Below are 26,569 nucleotides of genomic sequence, written 5' to 3'. Positions count from 1 at the left end.
CAATATTTAATCTACAAATGTGGAAAGTTTACGATTTTATTATATATAGATTAAGTATTTATTCTGTTTCAAGTTTACAATTTAATCAATGAAGAGGAACGAATGATGTCATTACTAATTCCTACTATTTGTTTTATTTGAAAACAAATTACGAATCAATTGAAATTCGGCTCGTGTATAAACTAAATGGACTTTGACAATTGTTATTTAATGATATAATATTACATTTCCTTATTAGATTTAAAGGAGTAAAGATAGACAATAATATAATAAATTTTATTAAATCACAGTCACAATTCAACGATTCGTATAAACCCTTTTTTATGATATTAATAATTGAAAGTTTATAACCGTTACATGACAATGTTAGATATCAAAACAGTTATTTTTACAGGGTTATTTAATAAGAAACACGAATATTAACGAATATACAGATAGAAAGACTAGTCCCCGAAGAGAAGTAAGTTCTTGATATCTTAATAATGGAGAAATGCGTTGACAGAAAATGATGAGCAGAGCAATAGGCTTTTCCATTAGTTTCGAATAATATTTAGTAAATTTAAACCCAATAATAAGTACAAATTTTACTATTTTAGAAAATCTGTTAGCGATACTGATTTGTGTGATGAACTATCAAGGAATCTCGAGCAAATTTCATTTAAATTCAACCACCATAATTCGTAGACATCCGCCATTTCAATAAAAATTCTGTATGCGACAAGACTGCATCGACACGTGTGTTGGATATAAAATAACCATATTTATAGTAATATTAACGTTGCATTTGCTTCTGTTCACTTGAATGTACTGATTGCAAAGCACAATGCTTATGCTTCGGCTTTTAATCCGATCTTATAATTACGATTAAAACGTGGATATTTTCTAAATTTGTTTTATCTTACTTTCGATCAATGTCAAGAACACTTTGAAATCTCTATCATAGGAGTCGTGATGGAAGAACGTGAGGAATGTTCCTCCGATTTCATGATTCGCGGACAACAACTTGGAAACGATGTGACTTATTTTTGCACAGTAAAATTGTTAAATAAGTTTTTCAAAATTATATTTGAAAATCGAATGATTGTTGACATAATACTCCTGTTTAAACCAAATGCTTGTAAAACAAAGAACACTGATTAATCGTCTTCATTCTTAAGAATAATCACAACAGCCAGTATTTTAACTAATAACTCCTTTTACACTTCGTCACATAAAAAAAATAATAGTAAAAAAATAAAACCCTGATTAAATTAATTTTTAATTATAAATGTCTAAGGCTCCAGATCATTAACAATATTAATAGCGCCACATACTTTGTTAGTTTCCATTTAGTTGTGAGACTAGACCGAGATTGCTTTCCCAGGCGGTATGCGTTTAGAGAGCTTGGTATCGCCTACAAAACAAGATAACATTTTAACGATTTTGTTTTTATATGAATGTTAATAGAGTTGGTTTTAAATTCGCGATTTCACGTTTATTAATCGACAATAATAAAATACATAAAGATTTCGAAAGTGTCTTATCGGACGATGACCTTATAGATGAATGCTAGCTAATTTATTATATCCATCGATACTACGACTATATTTTTAAATTTAAAACGTCAATTTTTATCTCGAAACATATAATTTCAATAAATTAAATAACCAACCTTCAATGCGCTGTAAACACACCGGGCCTAAGTCAAAAATCAAATTCTCGTTATTTAACTACAACTTTTTGGCTGACCGTGCGATACGTTTAAAAGCACAATAGTATAAGGTCAGGGAAGTACATTCACCGTATGCTTACGTCGTGTTTTACTCGGGTTTATTCACAAAATTATCATTGCTCATTACCGGGAACCAACGTGTGTTAGAAAGGAAGTGAATTTCTGGCGTACTCATTACTTAATGTTGTTGATGTAACGTGCAATCAATTGGCAGTATTTTTGTTTTGCGACTTCGTTCGCGTGGATAATTTTCCAATATCCGATTGTGCCCAATTATATTTTGTCCAATTGTGAAGATTACATGAAAATCAGTTCAATAGTTTCGTAGATGCGTTAACAAAAAAAACACACAAAAATAATTCTAAAATAGCTGATTTGTATTCTTATTAATTTACCTTCCTGTTTATTACTTTTCTTTCAATGTACAAACATACAGGATTATGCTGTTTTGTTATATGTAGAGATATAAACGAGCAAGTGGGTCAGCTGATGTTATCTCCACTTGTTATAACGACAGTTCTTAGAGCGACATGTTTGTGTTGCGGACTATTGGAAGAATTATTAATGTTTAATTTCCCTCACAACACGAAATGCAACAGTAAGCCGTCATATTGGCTTTTCGTGAGATAAGTGGTACGGAAAACCGCCTTTTTCTAGATAGATAAATATGTATTATGTACAGTATGGTTATACGAATATGGTTCAAATATGTGAATTCAAATTTAAAGTTTATTGCACTCCATAATCATTTTATACAAAAGATGTTACATTTAAGTACACACGTGACATAATCGTGGACCCTTAAATTCTGATAATCTGTACTAGTTCCTCGAGAAGAGTGAGGCCTAAATCCTCTCTCAGAAAAGGAGGTTCATGCTCAGAATAATATATAAAAGGTTGGTGTTTTATTAGTCAATGACATGGTTATACAATTAAGTCCTTTTTGAAACCTTCGTCATAGATTCTGATAAGTATAACAATTGACAAAATTAGCTTCATTAGAGTGAGGGGTCAGAACAATTTGATTTTCTATCTCAAAACCATTAAATACTTGGTAGGAGCTTGGCGCTTAAATCAATGCTACAAAAACTCGAGTCGTCCAGAAAGTAGGGTCAAGGACTATAAAGATGCAATAAAACTATAAATATTTTCGTTTGTAGCAGAATAATTTATCAACATTATTAATGGTATTCAGTTTTGTATACTTAATGGTCCTAGCAGGGTGCCGTGAGCTATTTACAGCTGATAAAATATGGTCAGTTAATAATATATTTAAAAAGATCGCTATTGAAATTTGCGTACTTCAGATTTTAACGGAGACAAACGGCACGTAGAGATAGTAAGTTGTTATTATTCCCCATAGACATTCTAATAGTATTATACGCATTTTTCATGTATTTATCGAATTTTAGACTTTCGTTTGAAGTTCGATCAGACGATTTAAAAAATATATGAGCTGAGAATAAAACTGTTCTAAATTCAAAAGCAATCAAATTCATAAACTTCGAAAACCTTAACAGCCAGATAGTGTTATAATTGTATTAAAACAACGTATGTTGCCCTTACATTGGTGATTTTAAAATGGAAGTCGATCTCAGATCTTACAAGAATGCACTATCAAGCACAGTCGTAGCAACATAATGGTACCGTTGCAAATCTCGACCGTGACTGCAGGCCACATGGCGTGCAACATTTAACCACCGCAATTAGGCGGCGCACTGCACTTTTATAATTAAAACAATATCTAATTATTTTGAGATATCGCTTGACTGAGTGTTCTATGCGAAGCGCAGTGGCGTGACTTTCGGAGCAATGGCTGCATAATAATAAGTGACGGGAGAGTTTACGATTAATTAATCAATTTGTTTTGAGTAAAATTTCAAATCGATAGCTACAGTTTTACTTATAAACTTGTTTTAGTGTTAAGAGGTGGTTAAGAATTGCATATATAGCTGCCAAAAACATCACCTTATTAAGAGGCAAGATGGCGGGTTTTGACTTATAACGAATCGAGTACATTTGTAAGCTTTGCGAAATTTTTATAAGTAAGACTGTTAGTGTATTGAACTTTTTAATAAACAAAGCTTAAGTTGACACTTAATACCTTGTATTCAGCTGAATCAGCGTTGTTTAACAAACAAAACTTAGCTGTCAAAACCGGTATATACTGTGACTTAAGATATCACTTGAAATGTTGTTGATATCTGTTTATAAAATAGCAACGATCTTAAGATAATGGCTTTATTTGACAGCTTCTCAGGTGATATCGCAGTTCACAGTGAAATTGAGTTGGATCTATTAATATGGTCCTTAGATAGGTTATCCTCATTAAGAAATAAGTCACGGGTTGTAACGATCCTCGTAAAGAGGCATTTGTTAAGGTTTTAAAAATAGAATACCAAAATGCAGTTCGAAATTTGAAAATATTCGATATTATCTTTACCGTCTGTTCGTGAGCATTTAAAAGGTGTGAAATTTCTCGATTCGCTAATGGCTGTAATAGTTTTAATTCGTTTTGAAGCGCCAAAACCGCTTTCGTTTATTTTTTGTTGATATCAATTTTGGAAACAATATTCATTCGTCGTGGAAGTAATAGCTTTCCTACCAAATTAAAGTTTAGAACTTCAATAAGTATTCGTGGAATATAATATAAAAGGAGTTAGTAATCAGGTAATACGGATAAAATAAATTCCATTATATTACTTGGAATCAGTTTGTAGGAGGAAAAACATTAGTATTTTAAATTAACTTCAATAAGTAGAATCAACTTGAATGCGTGAATCGAAAGGCTATATAGAGATATCGAGTAACACTCGTGTTTTGGTAATAATTAAAATATAATTTAGTGTGACTGTATCTAAAAGCTTGATGAATATACCTTCATCGCAGTTGTGAATGACACGCACGCAAAATTGTCCTTTTGTTCGTTAGATGGATTGTTTTTATTAATAAAACTTCTAAATCATGATATAAATCATCCGATAAAAGTGGTCGTATTTGACATTAGACGGCTTGTTAACTAATGTGTCTGTCACTTCGTCGATGCAAAATTGTATGAACCATCGTCGAATCCGTTGTATATCTGACAAGAGAAAATATAGATAGATACTAATTTAGGTATGCATAAAAAATAAATCCTACTAATATTAGAAAGTTTCTGAGGATGGATGTATGTATGGATGTATGTTTGTTCCTCTTTCACGAAAAAACTACTGTGTTCAGTATGATGATAATTGATGATTTGGATGAAACTTTACAGTAATATTGGTTATACATCAGAATAACACATAGACTACAATTTGTAATGATTTTGTGTAATTTGGTCATAATATAATGTGTATATCAATAAAGTCGGAAAAAATATATTCCGATAAACTCCATCACGCGGGCGAAGCTGGTAGCAAAAGCTAGTAATAAATACATTTATATCAATGTTTTGCGTTACATGTCATTTTAACATTTATATATGTTAGGAAAAAGGGAAAGAAATATTCGCGCATGCGTAATAAATCACAAGCAATTTATTTATATAGAGGCACGTATATACAAAATACCAATTCCATTAATCGCGAACTTCGGTGTGACGTTAAGTAAATACACATTAAAATTTAAACACGTTCATTTAATCTTAAAACAAACGATCTTCGGTATCACGTTAAGTAAATACACTTTAAAACCTAATTTAGTCTTAAAATAAACTTTAATGATTGCACTTTCGTCGATAGGTCCTGATCAACAGTTATATGTAAACATGCTTGGGTACCGTTATCTGGACTCGACCTACATTTTTGCATGTCGACATGAGAACTTGTCTCGAAACGATGTCACTCAAATTAACCTGTTACTGATTGGAAAGGATAAACAGGGCTAATTCATACTTTTATTCTTCAATTTGCATACTTTCATAATTTCTATTTGAAATACTCGTTTCGAGGCCGCCATGTGAAGTTGTTACGTTTTTAGAACTTGTTTGTGAGAACAACAATGGGACAGTAAGGACGATTGGGTCGTCTAGAAGTCAAACAAGTTGCTTTTTGTTTGTTTCGCTGTTTTTGGATTCTTTGGACCGACTGTACTTCATTATAACTTCACAATATGCAGACAGAGTAAAGTTAATAGCAAATACCCATTTGTTATTTATGTTATTGCTTATTTTTAATTTCGTTACTCTTTCTACAAACTAGCAATATATTGGTTTTAGTAATAAAAAACGATATTATTTCCTTAATACGTTGTAATTTTTATTTAATTGTATTTCCAGTGCTGGTACTGGCCGTTGGCCTGAGCAGCGCACGATGGGTCCGACAAGGAAAGTCCGAACAGCCAAAAGAAACCAGCTTCATTGGAGAAGCAACGAGCGAGCTTTCTACAGCTATATTCCAGGTAACTAATAACTAATGTTTATTTGATAGTGATTCTGGTTTAACGATAAAATAGTAATTAAGTATTATCAAACAACATCGAAGAAATTTTATTGAGATTAATAATTATAATGTTTCCATAATGAATAGTGGTATACCATGTTACTTTACTTTCTGTATAATTAATCCACTTTTCGTTTTTGTCTCCAGGGCTACATCGATGACAGTAACAACATTGCATTCTCGCCACTCGGATACTCAGCAATTCTCGCCATCTTGGCTGAAGGTGCTAAAGGAGAGACAAGGGAACAGCTCGTCACTGCTTTGCACCTTCCTGAAGACCGCGAGCTCACCAGACGAACCTACCGCTACATCATGGAAAGACTTAAAAACACACATGAATATAAATACAATCAGCCGGAGCTTAAGAACTTTTTCTACATTTACAAAAACTATACCATATTTGATGACTATAAAAAGGTTTTAGAGAGCTGTTATCTCACTGATGTTAGGTCCGTCGAGAGATACAATCCGGAACATGAAATACATGTTGATGAAGACGAAGATGATAAGGAAGAATTCACGATTCACATCCCGGAAAAGAATCCTGATGACAAAATTGATGACATCCCCGAACTAACACCACCCAAGGAGTCTGATGAGAAACTGATTTCGTACGTCAACGAAGACATTCCTAAACAAGTTGATGTTACTCACATTGATTACAAACCTGCTAAGAATATTAAAGAGAAGATCAAGTTAGTAAAAACGTTTGAAAAACACGAGGATTCTGCGGATGAAGAAGAGACTATGTTAGCTGTTGAGGCTAGAAATCACGCCAAGAGTTTGAAATACTTGAACAACAAACATGATATCTCCTCCAGTCTTTCTGTTAACAGCGTTGGAAAGAAATCTGGCACACGTATGGAATTATTTTATATATTTCACTCGTATAATATAAGCAATAAAATCGCTTTAATGTTTAATATATTTTGTCATATTCGAGCAGTATAAAGTAATACAGTTCAGCAATAACTGAATCAGTAGTCATTTAAGTTAAAAGTTTGACTTTGCACGACAATGATAAATATTGTATACTCCTCTTTAACCGACTTATGGGCCCTTTGTTAAAATTACACGTAAAATTTATTCAAATCAGAAAATAATTTAACAATATAAACGTGTGGTATGGATTTTAAAATTTTAAATTGTATTATTACAGGTTCAGTGTCAACTTCCCTCATGTTAATTTTCAACGGCATGTACTTCCGCGGCTCTTGGAAGAAACCCTTCGAACTCGTCGAGCCTGGCTTGTTCTACAAGTCCAGCTCGGAGAAGAAACAAGTATCCATGATGAAGACTATCGGCAAATTTGAGACCTCTTACATATCCGCTCTTGATAGTGAAGCAGTTCGTCTTCCTTATGATGTGAGTATATATTTGAATAAATAATAGCTTGGCTAGTGAACACGGAAGGTTGGTAGGTCTTAAAACATTTCTGTCGTTTGATAGTGGATACGCCACCATATCACCCAAAAATTCCTGTCTGTCGTTTAATTGCTTCTTATGAACTACCAAAAGGTGCTAGTATTTGTTCAATATGTTGATAATTATAGATATACATTCTGAAATATAACTAGGTAGTTTTAAAATGAGTAACATGAAATCGAAATAAGGCATTATTTATTTATCATCTGCAACGCTTACAATAGATCCTTAAAACTTGCTTGGAATAATACCAATTTCTGCCTTCCAGGGTGGTCGTTACGCACTGCTCCTGGTAGTGCCAAGGTCCAGGGACGGACTCACACGCCTTATCGCTGACTTGCCTGCTGTCACCCTGGCAGACATCAAAGACAGCATGCGTGAGGAGGAAATTCAATTGTCAATACCTTCGTTCTACGTCGAAACTACTACTAAGCCGATTGCTGCGTTGGCTAAGGTAATATTTTGTTAAGCTTGTAATAAATGTATTATATTGATTGAATGAATTGTATCCCAATGTATCAGTTATTCAAAGATACATCTTCACGCTGAAATTTAAAGGAAATAATATTTATAACTTTGTTTATGCCGGATTTTGAGGAACTATTTTTGTTTTAGTAAATTGCTAATGAAATATTATAATGGACCCCATAGACTATTTTACGAAGATTTATTTCATTTCTAATGAAAAAATGTAAACAGCTGATCTAAAAGGTAAAGTTAAGAAATATAATATAAGTTGGACATGTCAACTATAAAAGCATACTAAACAATCAAAATTTGGCTTTCATAAAATTTTGTATTACAAATTTGTCCCAACAGTTCGGAGTGAGCAGTATCTTTACCCGTGACGCGGACCTCTCCGGCATGTCTTCAGACGACGGCCTGTTCGTGCAAGAGCTGGTACAGCATGTCTCAGTACGAGTTGATAACGCTGAATCTTCGGCATCTGAGCTCAGTGGTTGGTATTATTATAAATTTTGGAAATGACATTAAATCTTCACGCATCAACGTTGTGTGTGAGGTATATGGTGTGTTTTAATATACTAACGACATCTAAATTCTTGGATGAGTCCGATGGACGAAGGCGGCTCAGAACCGGTTCCTATGGCAACAATGGGAGTGGCCTATGTCCAGCAGTGGACGAGTCCCGGCTGAAACAATGATAATGATGATGATCTAAATTCTAACTATCTAAAATTTTATTATTGTAACATACAAAACACTTCTAAATCCCAACCACATTTTAGGCTGATTATGATAATTTTATTTTTAATAGGACTATACAACATTTTAGTTATCAATATTATTGCTTTAAAGGTAGAACCTGTTAAAATCTTAAATTCTGCTATAGTTACTCTAATATCCATATTAAATTTAAGATGTTTTTACACATTGATGTTATAATGCGTGATGCTCATATTTTTTTCTTTAGCTGATTTAATTCTTGTACTGCAAATTTCCTAGATAATATGAATAGAAAAAATTTACTGACATAATGTTATATTTTCAGTTGCAAACCCTGCCATCGAGATGTCAAAGAACATCCCAATATCTGAAGTGAAGCAACCACGTCGCTTCAGTGCTGACCATCCGTTCATCTTCTTCATCATGGACACCCTGGACAACCTCGTAGTAGTCGCCGGCAAGGTCACCGATCCTGAACAACCAGCTCCTTTCGACTTCTAAAATCGCATTATAATTATTAACGGTTCAAAAATTTCTGATTGTTTCTGCGTTTCCCCACCCATTGTTCGTAAGCCGTTATTTATTTCGTGTATCTCTTTGCTGTGCAGTGTTATGATTCTTCGTTGCAAGATCCAGACGCATTTGATAATGAAAAAGTACACAGCGTAGATTAAGTTAGTTTAAGGTATTATTTATTCGTACATTTTGTGATAATTAAGAATAAATTATTTATTTACTGATTGGCTGTTTTCTATAACGTGTAAATAAACTTTCTTCGTCAAACGAAACACATACGCCTAATAAAAATATTTGGGGGTAGATAGTTTTTTAAAACATACAAAAATACTTTAAATAAATCATTAGTGTAACGGACGCGCTGGTCGTGCTGGGACGCTATATTTTTAAGTCAAAGATTCAAAATGGAAGCCAACAAAGAAAATTTTAGATTGAAACCAAAACTAGAATCCCATTACCGCAACAACCGCTACCAGCTTTACCGAAACATTTGTTAAAAGAAAATAAAGGAAAAACAAATGAGGTTAAAAGGAAACCATTAAAAACCATTCAATCTGATAATATAAAAGCGGGACCAAGCAAAGATATCACTACAAAAGTTAAAAAGCAAAAATATTTTACGCTCGACACAAGGTACGTCACAATAAGACAAAGTAGGGATGATTTAGATTGGGATTATAGTGTTTTTACGGAAAACGGGAACAATAGTATCATTTCTATAAGTGACGAAGAAATTGACGGAAAAAAATCTACTTACTTCGCCGATAATACGCAACGAAACTGTCTCGGCGAATCGAAAATTGCTGTTACACCTACGGTCAGAGCTGATACCTTAGAACCAAATCGTATAAGGAACATAAAGCGTAGTTTAAAAAGGCCTCACAGCAGGGAGCTGCAAGGATTGTCGCCATTGGCTAAACAAGAGAAAAAAGCTGAAGAAAGAGCGAAACGTCGGTTGTATTTTACCGAACGGATACAAGATAGGCTACAATCACCTGACTATTGTAAGTATTTTAATTTAAGGCGATACCTCAAGGTCCATTTTCATACATTTTGTTTCACCTTTAATCTGGGTAACTAAACAAGTATTGGCAAGTAAAGAATTTAAATTCACGTCTAGTTAGTGATTAGTTCTCGCAGTTGAAAGAAAAACGTAAAAATAATTAATAATCATGGATATTTCGGCCTTTAAAATTTCGTCATATTAAATTTTAAAGGCCGAAATATCCATGAATTTAAATTCTTTACTTGCCAATACTTGTTTAGTTACCCAGATTAAAGGTGAAACAAAATGTATGAAAATGGACCTTGAGGTATCGCCTTAAAGTAATGTTCCCATAGCATTATAATGAAGGTAGTTTAAAATTGAATAATAAAATTATCCTTTGTATTTTTTTTTTTATTATTAAAGCAAATGATTATCAACAATAATTAATATATGTATAGTACATACGTTAGCGGTGATAGCTTAGTTGATAGTGGTATAGATTGCTGAGAGGATTGTCTACGGGTTCAAATACGTAGAGCACACACCTCGGACTTTTAAAAAAAATTAAGTTCTCTATATGAATTTTGAAGGTGTGTGAAATCAACTTATCCACATTAGGCCAGCTGGTGGACTAAGGCCTTATCCCTTTCAGTAGTAAAAGCCCGTACCCAGCAGTGGGACAGTATGTAATACGGGGCTGATATTTTTATTTCTATCTTTCCTATAGGTAATTACAGCAAGAAGGCCGCTCCGTTTGGAAGGCTTGTGAGGAGACATAGATCCAATACGTAGAAGCCCCTTTATTATGATAAATACGTTTTAGTTCTTACATAAAATTAAAAAGGCATTTGTTTGTCATGCTGGGTTTTGGATTTTGTCAACCTAAAGAGTATAAAGAGTGTATCTATCTATCTATAATCCACAGTATTTTTAACACCACCAAATGATTGGTTATGTTTTTGTTTTGTTTTAGTAAAGAGGTCGTATATGGAATGTCTAACTCGGGATTACTCCGCTGAAATGTTTAGCTATCTACTAGTGGTTGAAGCAAAACCGCTGGGCCTCCCACGGATTTCCAACATCACCCGTGCTTGTGTAGTCAACTGGTTAATGAATTTTAATGTGAGTGCCTTTGTTCAAAGTTTATTATTGTCCTAATGGAATATCATTTTTGTTTTTAAACTATCGTTTGTTAAATATAAAATCCATAATGTTTTTGTATGTACAATATATATTGCTTGAGACTTATTATTACTAATATTATAAATCTTATCTTACTTTAACTAATATAATAAATACGGTAATTTGCGATATGTTTGTTAGATGTAAACTTTGAAACAGCTAAAGGGATTTGAATGAAATTTGGCGCTCATATAGCCCATGTACCGGAATAACACGTCTGCAAATTTTTATCCCGGTAACTTGCTCCCCTAGGAATAATATATTTTTAATCTTATGTGAGGTCGGTACATGCAAGACTTCAGAAGTGAGAGAGATTTTAAAGCGGATGAAGCCGCGAGCAACAACTAGTTTACACTACAACTAAAGGCAGCAGCGACGCTAAAATAGTTTAACTTCACGCAGTAAGACCTTGACTAAACTGCAGCATACTTCATGTGGATGTCCACTGGCTTATGCTAATTATTGCTGGCTCTAAGTAATTACATTGGTACTATAGGTAAGCGTTTCTATATCATATACATTTGATTTTAATTATTTTAGGGTGCAGACGGTAATCCAGCAGTAATTCAGTCAGCATGTTGGTTCTTCGATTCCGTGGTGGGCACTGGACATGTCCAGTTCGATAAGATACAGCTGGTCGCAGCGGCTTGTTACTGGATTGCGCAGAAGTTGCACGGGCCAGTAATGCCAGCTACTAAACTGGTTATTTATTCTGAATACGCTTTCACTGCTGAAAGGTTGCTAGCCGCTGAGAAAGCTGTGCTTGAAAAGTTGGTGAGTTTTATTTTAATATTATTTTTGTGTGTTATTATTATTTTTGTTTTATACCTTAATTTCTTATTATTTTTATCTTTAATTTTTTTGACTCAGTTATTAGTGTTCTAGTACTGAGGCTAGTTATAATTATAAATCTTCTTGTGACGTAATCCTCAGTGAGGCAGTATCTGTGTATCAGTAAAATTTTGTTTAGTTACTGTGGTGTGCGCTGTAAACAATAAGCGATTTATCTTCAGAGCGCAGGCATAATCATAAATGCAAAAATATATATTTTATACATCAGAAATTCCCAACACAACCAGTAGTGGCGCAAGACTTCATCAACTATCTAGCATGGTGGTGCGACAGAGATCGGCCTGGTGAAATCGAGGTGGCTGCGACCTTCCTCTACATGTCAGGGTTGATGGTTGACAAGGATCTGTGCGAAGAATTTCCGTCAGTCATAGCTGCTGCATCAGTCAGGAATGCTGTGCTGTTGCTAAGGAAAAAGGATTTGGTGACACACCTACAAATGTGTCCAGTGTGAGTATCTTTTGGTTAAACTAAAGAAGCAATGTAGAATGAAAATCTTTATGCTCCTACACTCCTATTTTAGTTTACCGTATTGTTATCGATAATTTATATATTATTTGTGATGAAAAAAGAAAACCAGCTAGTAGTTTAGATTGGTTACCTGAGTTAATACTGAAGGCGCCTATTTTACTTCGTATATAAATAAAAGTGCTTGACTAAATCAACATCACGAAGTTGTAAGAATCAAGTTTATAGCTGACAATATAATTGAAATCTGTTATTTTCCTCCGGATCGACAAATGAATGTATAAAATAAAATATTGTAACGAATATTTATTAACGCATAGAACGCTTATTCATATTTCCTATCACAACTTGATACGGAGTTTCCAGACAACTCGATAATAAAAGTCACGCTAACTGTTACTGATTATTCAATATCAAAACTGAATGTTGAACTGAGATCAAGACACCCGTAACTCTAGTAACTTCATCCTCGAAGCGTTTTATATTTGCACTGTGTACTAGTGATATGTTTTAAAAAAAAATATTTATGTGTAGATACTTTTTATGTGTTCAACTTTTAATTATTTTTTTAATATTTATACATTTGATTTTACGCAAAGCATATAAATAATATACTACATAGATTATTTTAATAATGATTAATAGCTCCATGTTCATCTTTACCAAAAATCATATTCGACACTCCGTTACATAGGATAGTTACCTAGCTATTTTAGTTTAAAGAAACAAAAGTAAACATTTCAACTGTATATAATCTGTTAGTATGTTGTTTCGACGGGCTGTAAGTTAACGTTTAGGTATTTCTATATAGTTAGGCATTGCTATGTGGCAGAAAAAGAAATTGGGCTCAATGGGCTAGTTCACAGAATCGTAATAAATAAATAAAAAAAAAAGAAATAAAATCGTATTGCCCATTCCCATACATTTAAGGTTTACCGTTACCGCGATTTACTGCCCGACTTTTACATGCGTTCAATGTGCATGCTGCCGTGTGTGTGCCAAATCTTCCAAAATTTACTTACCGAAACGCTAACCTAGATTATAATGCGTAAATTCGTGTTAAGGGTACTGATATCTCCGTAGAAACCGGTATAAAACATAAAAATAACTGGGTTAGGAGACTCCATAACCATAAATGTCCTCTCTTTAAAGAAGTGAAGATGTGAACTCAGGTCTTGAAATTTTATCGCGGTGTTTGTATTTTTTTTTCTACCGACGTCTTGAAGGTTTTGCAGCTTTCATGGTCGACATAATGGTCATTCGAAATGAAATCAGTCGGGTCATCGTCAGCACTTGAATGAATTAGTGACGATTGTGCATATATAGCTATCATAACAAAATATCCCGGTAGGGTTGCCAACGCTTCTTCGGTGATAAACTATAGTATAGCAAAAAATATAGTATTTTATGGAAAAAGCAAAAAAAAAAACTGAAAAAAAAAATTGTTACTGATTTATATAAAAGTTTGGATACACGCTGTCCCATCACTCAAAAATTAATGTTGAGGTGCATTTCTTCAACAGTATATAGCACGCAGGCCTACAATACTATATACTATAGTATGGTTGGTAACCCTACCTGCCTCGGTGGCGTAGTTGTACTGCATGCGCGGCACGACAGCACTCTGAGGTCCTGGGTGGGAATCCCGGGTCGGGCAAAGTCATATTTGGATTTTCTGCTCAGTATCAGCCCGGAGTCTGAAATTTGTGCCCGATATGACGATAGGCTCGCCCCCTATCACATCATGGGACGTAACAAACTTGGCGAAAAGTGGGTACCTTGGTTGCGTCTCTGCATACCCCTTCGGGGATAAATGCGTGATGATGTGTGTGTGGTAACCCTATACACCGGGGCCTTCCCGAATTCGCCTGAGAAGTTCACCGCGGGTTTTGGTTGGTATGCCGGTGTAGGGTATATAGGGATTAGGGACTCGGTCCAATGACCGCCAGGATAATATACTCCCGAGTGTCGACATTGAGCCGTAAGACCGGTGAAACCAACAAAACCGTTCCACTCATCCCTAAGTGATGATAGCGATGAAGCGTTATTTCCCTGCGAGATAAAAGGCCTTGAATTAATGAATACATCAATTTATTGATTGCGTCTAGTTTTAAACAAATTGAATTTAATACTGGCTGTTTGACACGTTGACTTCAAATATACAAATATCTTTACTCAGATATCTTTACTGTAGAAAATATGATAATCGTCATTTACCTAGACATTTTCGGTATAAGGTCAGGGTTTAAATCATTAATCATGAGATAATGAAGTACGTTTTATAAACTGCATGCTTATTTTTGTTATACTTACATTTTATCTTGTAATTTGAGGTAAAGTTAATCGCGTTTTACGTATATGGAAATTCCAGGGTCAAAAAAATTCTTGGCATATGTTTTAAGATGGTGACATTGTTTTAATAATTTAATAATGATAATGCCACTATTTTTGATTCTGTGTATGTCACTTCCTTAAATAAAGATGATTTTTAATTTGAAACCAACACGAATCGATAGGCTATCTAATAGAAAACTTTATGAAAGCTGATATGCGCCTGCAGCTGCCTAGCTATTATATTTTTTTTCTGTCTTTCTTGAAGTTTTAATAAATCTTATTTGATAATTATTATTTACCGTCAAGGCAAATTGATATTGTATTTGAGTGGAAAGTCATTGCGCGACATCCAGATTACCTTCGTCTTTGTCAGTTGACACAACTATGCCGGACAGCTCAAAACTGATCGTGCAACGCGACTCACTTACGTGGGCCATTATAGCTGATTTTGAACCTTTTGTACGTTGGTCCTATCCGGCCATCACAAGTCCATCACTGTCATATCCCTTTGATTATTTTCAGGTATAAATCGGCCGAGTGCACAGCTGTCAATATTCTATACACGTGCTCGGTGCTTCGTAGAGCTGTCAGGACCGTCGCAGCCCCGATATTTGAGTACAAAGTGCCCTACGAACATTACGGGATACCTCCGAGTTACATCGCCCAAAGAATTGTAAACGCAGCGAACGAGCTGTCTGTTATGGATACTAGGATTATAAAGAGAGATCAAGCTAACATATTTTAACGTACGACATATATGGTGTAGGGTTAATGTGACAATTTTGTTTGGAATTTGTATGAATATGTGAAGGCGTAGCAAATTATAATAAACGGTTAATAACAAATTTGTTTTATTTGTTGCCTCGGAAATGAAGTTGTATTGCGTGCGCGGTATGAATACCGCTCCGAGGTCTCGGTTTTGAATCCCGGATCGGACAAAGTGATATAGGGTTATCTTATTCGGTATTAGCCCAGAATCTGGATTTGGGCCTATATGGTGATAGGCTCACCCTTTGATAACATGATTCGGAATACACATGGCGAAAAGTGGGTGTACTGGTAGAACCTCTGCCTATCCCTTCGGAGACGAAGGCGTTATGTGTGTTTGTTTGATTTGTTATTGTTCTAATGTACCGAACTTTTCTTTCACACTTTTTGTTTTGGGAGAGAATGTCAAATCCGTCGTTGTAACAAAATTTATAAAATAAATAAATAAATAAGGACAGAGAGTAGAAATAACTTCGAGGCACAACTCTTTTGGGGTAGATTCTTATGACCGGTTGCCGTCTTGGCGTATATTGCCTCTATGTGATCCATACTCACGGGAGTAGTATAAAATACAATAAAAAGTATTTTATCAGCCACGTAGGTGAACATAGTTGCCCTTATAACTGGTCAAGTTTTTTATTTCCTTGAATGACGAGACGAGCTTGCGGTCGCCTGATGGTAAGCGATACAACAGCTCATAAACAGTAGAAACACCATCTAAAACCTTGAATTACAAAGTATTGATTTCACTACCTACGTAAGTGATGACTACCCGAAAAAGAAGGACAAAAAGCAACTCTGGACTTACTCTTTGTCATCAATTGTCAATTACATCTCTTATAATATACCTATACATTTTTTTTGAGTCTTCTATTTCTTAGTACCTACTTATAAAATGCACGTACATCACCGTTAGCATTAGAAAAACCCACACATGATTGCGTTGCTTGATAATGGAACTAATAATGATCATGATGGTAATTCTATAATTTGTCTCCACAGCCTCCTACATGCAGTTGGGTTGTGTCCGAGATAGTAGAGATGGCAATTAATGCTATTTCGAATTTATTTAATTAGCATGCTAATTTTTATGTTTTAGCTTATGCTAAATAACCATGTTAATTGCTAATATGATGCATGAATTAATATTGTGGGAAATATAATTCGCAAATTAAAATGCCAATGTAGAATTAGCAATTTGCGCGCAATCCACGGACTAAGTTTAAGGCTCATTTTTTTTATTTAACGCCAATTTACCTTCTATACATTTTATTAAAAATTTATAATATTAATTTGTTTATTATAGAATATAGAATGAGTATTATAGGTACCTAGTAGAATGTGCAAGATTTTCATAAAATTATGTTTAGTGCAATATTACCCGGCCTAATAATCGCTAATTTTCTAAAAATATTAACTATCCAATGAGTCACTCCCCGCAACGCATCTCACGCGCCTTTTTTCTCGTTCACTCCTCTACTTAAAACAGGTCGCATTAGCATTTAGCACGGATTTTAAGAATAATTCCTGCGGGCGCTATGAAGGGCGCGCACGACTGCGCTGCATTTGCGAAGCGCGCTAACGCAAGAATTAATTAGCACTTCACAAAATTTAGCAACTGTATTTAATTTGTGAAATGCTAAAATATGTGATTTAGCATGCTAACAGTTATTGCCTATGCAAATTAATCCAACCTTACATGATACTTACTTATCAAATAGTACGTATATTCCAAAACATATTTTTAGACATTTGAAATGAGGAAAATTGTCAATTAGGTATCACTTCGTATAAGTGACGCAAAGAGTGTATTTTTTTATCTGTATTTATACTAATGCATATCCTAAGTAATTATATATTGCTTTATCTGAAGAATGGTAATTCCCTGTTTACCAATGAATGGAGTGATACCGGGAAATTATGAGATTACGTTAATAAATGAAACCACATATTACTCGTCTTCATCTCTGCTAACATTGTGCAAAAATTGACCATGAATAGCGAATATTTTCACCAAAAATTTTCATCTTTATTTTTCAGATTTTTTTATTCATTTTGTAATTCGTTATGAATAAGGCGCGTGCGTGAGTGTATTTCTGATTGTAAGTGTGGCAGTGGATAAGGTGCAGGCCACACAGAAAAGACGTGGGGCGCAGTCATAGCACGGACGGGGCGCCGTCGTAATTTTTTATAAGAAAAGATTCGGACGTGCTGCTGGGCGCCGCGAGAGATGACGGTTTTCAGCTATCCAATTTTGAGACGATAACATGTCTTCTTCCGAATATGAAGATGTATCAGCACTGGTGTATCTCGCTAATATATCTACAGAGGGTTATTGCAATACTCTGGTCTATTATAATAATATAGAGAACTGGATGATTTTCAATTAAACTACAAAATTGAACGTTGAATACATTTTGGTCCTGCATTTTCACTTAATATACAATGATCTTCCTTCTTGAAACACGTCGCAACTACTCAGACATAAGTAGTTTTGTGTGACAGCGACGTGCGAGTGTCGGCACCCGCGCCCCAGCCCGCCCGCACACCCGTCCATCGGCGCTCGCGACGGTGCCCCGTCCTTTCTGTGTGTTTTACAATAGGGCACCCGATATGTTCATGTGATGTCCGCGCCCTAACTTTTCTGTATGTTTTGCATCGCGACGTTTCTATACATTTTGATTTGATTTGAATTTGTGAAGTTTTCCAAGAGGTATTGAATTGAATTGGTGGAGTATTGATATTGATTGATGTATATTTTTAACACGCTTTTATTAGCTTGGGTTGTATCTTTGGGTGCTTGATATAGTATGTATTATAATCATTCTATTGGCTACTATCTATAAGAAGAGAATTATGAAAACGAAGTAAAATGCACCCCACGCTTTTTACTCTGAGTTAAATTATTCTGTTAATAACTTCAAGTTTATTATAATTTTATTTTGAGGTACTTAACTATGATTGATCCGTCAACCTTCTGCTACTGTAATATAAATTCTTTGTACTTAGAAGTTATTTTCTCCTTTTTAGCTCGATTAGCAATAAGCATTTTAAACTATTATATTTTATTCAGACTACTCTCACAGTATTGTCAACATGACTAGTATTTAAGTGCATACAGTTATCTGCACGGGGTCAGAATAAATGTGTGACCTGAGAGATGTGACGATCATTGTCTTATCTATCGCACGTACCTAATACTAGAAAATTAATGCAATAAATACTAATTGCTGCTTTATTTACATTCCATTTTGTACATTGTGTCACATAAAGGTAGCTCACTAGTGGTAGGTCTCTCATATGTGAGAGTCTGCCTGGGTAGGTACCACCGCATTTTCTATTTCTGCCGCCAAACAGCAGTGTGTGGTCACTGTTGTGTTCCGGTTTGAAAAACATCATAGTCAGTGTAACTACTGGACATAATATCTATACTGGACATGGACTTAACATCTCATGTCTCAGGATAGCGAGCGCACTGGAATACCAACGAATACTTTGTAATTCAAGTTATTAGATGGTCTTTTTAATAGTTATGGGCGAACGACAAACTCGTAAGGATTGCTGTATTCTAATAGAAATATAGTATATATGAACATTAGCGATGTAGGACTTTTCTGCTCTGTATCAGCCAGGATTCGGGACACTGGAGCCGTGTCAGATGAATAGCAATATGCTCTTCAACAGTAACATGGAACATAGCTGGTGAAATATGCGTGATATCCCTGTACCTAACCTAAAATAATGTCTCCCCGAAGACAATTCTTGTGCGCTCGGTCATCACACCAAATGCACGCCCATGCACGGGAGGACATTTGCCGCGGCCCTAGACACACAGTCCAGTGTGTATACCTCATAGTTGCCAATTCACATTGAGGCCTATGAGGGCTCGCGAAAATTTCCTGGCCTTCTCCCTTAGATACATTTTAAGAGCGTTCCTTTTCCTTCCACATCCCCAAATACCCCCTCCAACTTTCCTTCAGGCTTCGGCAGTCGCTAAGCCGCAAGATTCCAGTATCTCATTTGCAGGTTTCTGTCGGTGTTCACTGTGGGATCTGGTACCCAAAAAAAAAAACTTAAATTATGCTGAATTTATGATATAGAAACCCGTCCAATTAGTTTGCGTTCATACACTTAAATTATCACATCCTTGACTTGACCTGAACTTAATCGAAGTGGTATATTCTATATGTATATAATGCGACTTTGATATGTCCCACTAAAAAAAATCCACTATCATGTTCGTCACGAGCCACCCAAAGGAATATGGATATTTCATAATAGTTAATACCTCCACGCATTACTATTGTTTTTCCTCTTATACATAAAACATCAACATCACGTTCATTATACTTGTCTTATTTAAAGGAATAAACTTGATTTTGTACGGAAAACCCAATGCCTACGCAAACGTTTCCGCCTTTTATTTCAAAATGAACCTTAGTGCTCAAATATACGATAGTATCTTGCATGTTTGTCTGATTAATTGTGCTCAAACGGATTTTATATCTGTGTGTTCATTCGACCAGTAGACACCGACACAACAACGTGTGGAGTGTCTTGGCGAAAATAATATTTGCAAAATCAAGAAAGTGGTTATTAAGAATATTTAGTGACTCATCGATGTATCATTGGACATACATAAATTTGCAAATATGAAGATATTAATAAGTGAGTACTTATATTTATTATTAACTTGTAAATTTCATGTTTGTTTAAAACTTGTATTTTCAGTAGAGACCTTTACGAATCGTCGTAGTGAACATCATTTCAATAACTGTGAACGTATGTGTTGTTCATTCGTTTTGCATTGTTTCCATTTGGCGCGTAATTCAGATTTCAATCGGAATAAAAATATATTTTTTTACCTAAGCTCGCAATATCCGTGTAGGTATTTGTCAATTTGGGATGGTATTTTAGTCTCAGTAGTGGGTTTTTATTGTTCCTTGAGATGGGATATATTGAGGTTCATCACTTCGTCCATTATGGAACGGTTTTCCCAATATGCAAGGGAATGCCCTTGGGATTTCCTGGGAATATATTGCTCAGAGCAATTTTGCTTACATTTCACTTTACTTGTGAAATGTCGTATGACGAGTAAGTATTTACATTATGTTAAGTTTTGAATACCTCCGTACCTATCTACTTTAAGAATATGTAGGTATGATTTTCTATCTGGCTGCATCTTTAAGGATAAACATGCGTTTAAACATCTAGTTTTTGCAGTTTCGAGGACAATAATGAACTGGTTTACGATACAAGTTTATCAAGAAGATAACGGCCTGGTAATCGATGGTTGGAATTTTGCTTTTAAAGCTGATGACAGTAACGTAGCTTGCCACAGAGGGGCCCTATATCTAAAATTTGTTGGGGCCCTTCAGAGCAGTGCGAACTTTTGGGTGCCTGCTTAGTTTAATGTAGGTATGGACGAAAAGAAGCTCCAAAGCTCGGGGGTACCGTATTACTGTCTACTGTCACTGATACGGCTGATACGGCAGTAGCTAATCCTCTGGCTGTTGACTACTATAATATTTAGTCCATCAAAAAGTAAATAACCATGATAGACTCAAGATATAATTATAGAACACGAGTATATCATCACCATACATTTCACTGGTGGTAAGTCTCTCATCTGTGAGAGTCCGCCTGGATAGGTACCACCGTAATGTTAATTCTGCCGCCAAGCAGAAGTGTGTAGTCATTGTTGTTATCCAGTTGAAAGGACATTGTAGCCAGTATAGCTACTGAACATAAGATTTAACATCCCATGTCTCAGGTTGGCGAGCGCATTGGAATACCAAACAATACTTTGTAATTCAAGATGTTGGTTGGTGTTTTTATTGTTTATGTGCGGTCGTATCGCTTAGTATTAGGCCAATGGCAAGCTCGTCTTGTCATCCAAAGCAATAAAAAAAACCTCCACGCGTAGAATTTTCACCAGGGTTAGCACTGCTGTATTTATTGAATCGTAACTCGCATTAATGTGATGTTTTTTGGCATAATTTGATCTGATTTTTAGTTTACTATCCACTAGAGAAATATGATGTATCTTCAATTAATTTGTAAAATACTTCATTAACGTGTTGCGGAGAACCTGCATTACTAACAAACCGACAGTTGCTTAAGCAGAGTTTCTCAATAACTTGACAAAGTTTGCAGCTTTTATTATATTGCCAAATTTTATAAACTTTGCTTTAACGATATTTCTTTATGCACACATTTGCTTTTAAACGTGACTAAAATGTAATATTATCTTTTCAGGCATATTTTTTTGTTACTTCTCTTTGGGAGTACACTCACAATTGAATGTAATACCATTGAACAATGACGCTGACCCCAACAGCATTTTCTTCGCCGATAACATGAGGCCTTTTGTTAGGAGTTCTGGATTTAATCAAAATATGCAAACCAATACTAGAGGACCCTTTGAATCGCAGTTCGATATACAAGCATCCCTACAAACTACGAAATCCCAAAGAGAACAACAGCCACAGATAAATGGTGGAGTACACAGTCCGACTAGATCACCAACGCAGGACACTTCTTTCAAATCCTTATCACCAATGATACCTACAACAAGCTCTTTTCATTCGGGGCCTGCATCTACAAGCTTTGGTGTTAACGTATTTAAGGTGAAGCTTTAAGGCATGATTTATTTTATTTGTAAATAGTACGTAATAGCGGAAGTTATTTAGAAACTTATGTATAATTTCCAAAGAAAGTGAAACCAGTTTGCACAAAAAAGGTTAGGGCTTATGACCGTAGGCTTAGGCAGAAGAAACTTCTGGATCGTTATCAGAAAAGTGTGTCCTATGTGACGGGAATATATTAACATAACACAATATCAGGTTTATTTTTCGAATTCAATAACGCCAGTATACGAATAATTTATTGAAAATTTAATAGTGGACTTTAACATTAAGAAACTTAGTCTCAAATTAGTTTTGGACGGTGTTTACAGCAAATGGCCACCGAGCAATCTGGGAATCTCGCTGCGTCGCCTTTCTCCATCACGATTTTATTGGCAATGCTGCAGCAAGGTGCGCCGGTAACACCTTAGACGAGATAACAAGAGCATTGCAGATGACTCCAGAGAAATCAGCAGAGATTTTAAGAAAGTCAATGAAGAAATACAGGTTTTTATTTTACATATTATTATTTTTAATATAAGTTATTATTTATATTTCTAAAATCGTGGCCGTGTGCAGCACACTCAATATTATTCAAGCACAGCTCCAAGTCTTAAAATTGGTTTGAATCCATACGCGTTATGTAGTGACTATAAACATTTTATAACCCTTTCGAGATACAAATACGATCTCTTCTTCCTTATTTCAAATTTCTTTATGCAACTCACTGTCATTTCAATATTCTTGATTACACTGAAAATCAAAGCAACATCTCTAATACTATATAGTAAAGTACGTAATGTTGATTTTAATTATGTATTCATGTTAAGTAATTAACATAATATTTTAAGTCCGATTGTTAAGTTTAAAATATATTTTGGTTATAAATAACTGTTATGAAGTAACGATGTAATAGGTTTATGTTTTGATCTACTTTTTTCACCTTTATTTGTATTTTTCAATAACTGTTTTAATCATTGATGTAGTAACCAATATCCTGAATAAAAATCACAAAGAATTATTACATACCAGGAGACACAACTAACAAAAATATTATTGCAAATAATAAATAATTTACACCATTTATTCAGTAGATTGGTTCCCAAGTCTGAATCCGTATCCTTTCGAAATATTTTAAAATATTTTTTTTTTACAGAAACGTAATTCAAGAAACATTTTAAAAACGGCCAACAACGTGTTCTTAAGCGAAAATTTCAACTTAAACCCGCAGTTCAAAAGGATAGCCGTTAACAACTTTGATAGTGATTTGACACCGACTTATTTTGGAAAACCAGCTTTGGCCGCCCAAAATATCAACAGCTGGATTGCTTCCAAGACTAATGATAAAATCGACAAACTTGTTAGCCCAGGTAAATTTTATACATACATACATACATACATAACATCACGCATTTTATCCCCGAAGGGGTATGCAGAGGGCGCAACTAGGGCACCCACTTTTCGCCAAGTATGTTCCGTCCCATGATGTGATAGGGGGCGAGCCTATTGCCATATCGGGCACAAATTCCAGACTCCGGGCTGATACTGAGCAGAAAAACCCAAATATCACCCCACCCATACCCAAATATCAATATTGCCCGACCCGGGATTCGAACCCAGGACCTCAGAGCGCTATTGTACCGGACATGCAATACAACTACGCCACCGAGGCAGTCTTTCATTCGTCCTAGTCATCCAGTCCTATTTATTCGTTTCCTACAAATGGTCTTTAAATTTAATATTCTTGCAGTTCGTTTCAATATGAAAATTAATTACACTCATACGTACACGCACTTAAAAAAAGAGTGCCTATTTTTTTCGTCGCATACTAATATATAGATTATTATTTAAAATTTCAGATGATCTCAGTGGAAATACGCAGATGGTGATGGTGAATGCTGTATACTTCAAGGGGTTGTGGGAGATTCCATTTAGGGAACAAGCCACACAAAAACGCAATTTCACCTTAAACGGGGGTGAAAAGAAGGTGGCATCGTTTATGCAAACACGTCGTTATTTCAAAGCTGGAACTCACAAGCCTGCCATGGCAAAAGTGGTTGTTTTACCCTTCGAGGTAGGTTACGCAGGATTTATTTAATACTTTCACTATTTACATGATTAGTTACATACAATCAAAGATTTATTTTTAGATAAATTGGTTAAAGGAAATGTATTGACATAATTGCTCCAATACTTTTACTATCCTTATGATTAAGGAGAACAATATAATTACAATATCACCTGATTGGCACAAGTTAAAAAAATGTTACATTATTTATTATGTTTCTCATTTATTCTATTTCTTTGAAGTGGTTCTCTTAATTTTATTTAGTTGCCCGTAACTTTGTTTAAAATCTATGTTTTTTTTTTAACAGTACAACGAATACTCTCTTATCGTCGTCTTACCGCTTAAATCATCTAATGTTGACGCACTTCTTTCATCACTTTCCATGGAAGATGTGGCCAGTTTCCTGGATTTACCACCCAAAGACGTGGCACTGGAATTACCTAAGTTTTCTATCAAAGCCGATATTAAATTTCCCCGGAACCAGTTTTGAATAAGGTTGGTTTAATTTCTGTCTTTACATCCTGTATCAAAACCGTGTATGTATTATATGTACTAATTTGTACCTACCTACTACTTATATATGTACTATCATCATTCCGAATTTGACAAAGTTAGCATAATATTTCAACTTTACTGTTAAATGGTGTCAAAGTTATTGCAAGATGTTTTATGACAATACTATTCAACAAGCTAAACAACCTACTTTATTCCAGATGGGTGTATCCAGCATTTTACCCAACAAGCGGAACTTTATAATCTTGGATCACATGGCTCGCTGTCTCCTCAAGTTTCATCAGCTTTGCACTCAGCTGTTCTAACAATCGATGAGAGAGGGGATCGGCGGCTGCCGCTACATCTTTTGCGGCTGTAGCATTATCTTACGATGAGCCTTCATTATATTTCAGAGCCAACAAGCCTTTCCTGGCTATATTATGGGATAATAGATCGTCTATTCCTCTATTTATGGCAAGAATAATGGATCCTACAGTGTAGGTCTTTGGTAATTCATTGTCAATAAAATTAATATAGTAAAAGGCTGGAAAACGATATGGGTTTATAATACAATTATTCCACGTTTTAAAGAGTCAATATACAGCGGTAGGTACTATGTGCAAGTCTATTTGGACAAGTACCACTGCATTGTCTATGTTTGCTGCTATCCTGTAATATGTGAATATTGTTGCGTTCCGGTTTGAAGAATGTTATAATCAATACAATCGTTACCGCTATTAGAACAGGCAAAATGTATAAATATGACATAACGTAAAAATAAATCAATAGTTGGGTTATGTCATATTAATAAATCAATCTGACCTTTAAGTAAAATCTCAAGTATACATTTAATGTATTGAACTATTTAATGAACCAAGCTTAAGATGTCATTTAAGAGCTTGTTCTCATCTGAGATGACGCTACTGCAAAAGTCCGCTGTCAAAATCCGTCACATTGTGACTTAAAGTGTCACTTGAGGTCATTAACATATATATTATTTATAGCAGCTTTCTTAAGATGTCGACTTGCGTATGACAGCGTCTCAGCTGATGCACTTGAGAGGAACTAAGGTGCATATTAATACGGTTCTAAGTTAGCGTTTGTGACTAGAAAAACATTATGGCTACGGACCCTGGATATTATGAGAGTTAACGTTTAATGTCATAGGTTACGAATGCAGCCCAGTGCCAAATGTTTTGTTATTCAAAGTTCAAGGCTATGTTACTACAGTTAACATACAGTTGTGGCGCTTATCAAGCTAGAGCATGTTTATCTGAGCATTAAATTTTACAAATAATATCAAAAAGTTAAATACATTTTTTTATACGCCCGAGTGATGTGTTGAAAACAAACAAAATAGAACAATATTTTGTTCTGTTTTGTTTGTTTTGTTACTCTGTTCTAAATTGAATGTTGCTGATGCATTTATTGGTGCATGAAAGATGAATTTACGGATTAGTGCCTTAATTTTGATTACTAAGGCGAAGCATATGAATTCTTAGGGCTAGTTTATGCGCCCGTGATGTCTATGCG

The 26,569-nt window shown here is 35.0% G+C and overlaps 2 protein-coding genes and 1 pseudogene across 3 annotated transcripts in view; all 3 read left to right on the top strand.

Moving 5' to 3' along the window:
• Positions 1-5,972: 5,972 nt before the first annotated feature.
• Positions 5,973-9,485, top strand: LOC119192142 (plasminogen activator inhibitor 2, macrophage-like; the record flags this gene model as incomplete). Its single annotated transcript, XM_037445982.1, is given in 6 exon segments — positions 5,973-6,094; positions 6,283-6,994; positions 7,295-7,500; positions 7,829-8,014; positions 8,380-8,518; positions 9,071-9,485. Coding segments are annotated over 6 exon segments (1,541 nt in total), but the record flags the coding sequence as incomplete, so codon positions are not given.
• A 170-nt stretch (positions 9,486-9,655) lies between these two features.
• The window catches only part of LOC115451603, an 18,229-nt gene continuing 1,315 nt past the window's right edge, over positions 9,656-26,569 (top strand). Inside the window, exons 1-5 of one of the 2 annotated variants that reach the window (XM_030179963.2) lie at positions 9,656-10,265; positions 11,223-11,371; positions 11,972-12,205; positions 12,492-12,730; positions 15,605-15,927. In XM_030179963.2, the coding sequence (XP_030035823.2) occupies positions 11,237-11,371; positions 11,972-12,205; positions 12,492-12,730; positions 15,605-15,827 (831 nt within the window). In that variant the 5' untranslated portion in view covers positions 9,656-10,265; positions 11,223-11,236 and the 3' untranslated portion in view covers positions 15,828-15,927. Of the gene's footprint in view, positions 10,266-11,222; positions 11,372-11,971; positions 12,206-12,491; positions 12,731-15,604; positions 15,928-26,569 lie in introns of those variants that run through there. The other variant, XM_037445851.1, reaches the window with a different exon arrangement.
• LOC119192007 lies at positions 20,315-26,554 on the top strand (annotated as a pseudogene).

Source organism: Manduca sexta, chromosome 6, assembly GCF_014839805.1.
Source record: "Manduca sexta isolate Smith_Timp_Sample1 chromosome 6, JHU_Msex_v1.0, whole genome shotgun sequence".
Lineage (NCBI taxonomy): Eukaryota > Metazoa > Arthropoda > Insecta > Lepidoptera > Sphingidae > Manduca > Manduca sexta.
The sequence above is the reverse complement of the archived record's forward strand: the minus strand, read 5'-3'. Positions and strand labels throughout refer to the sequence as shown.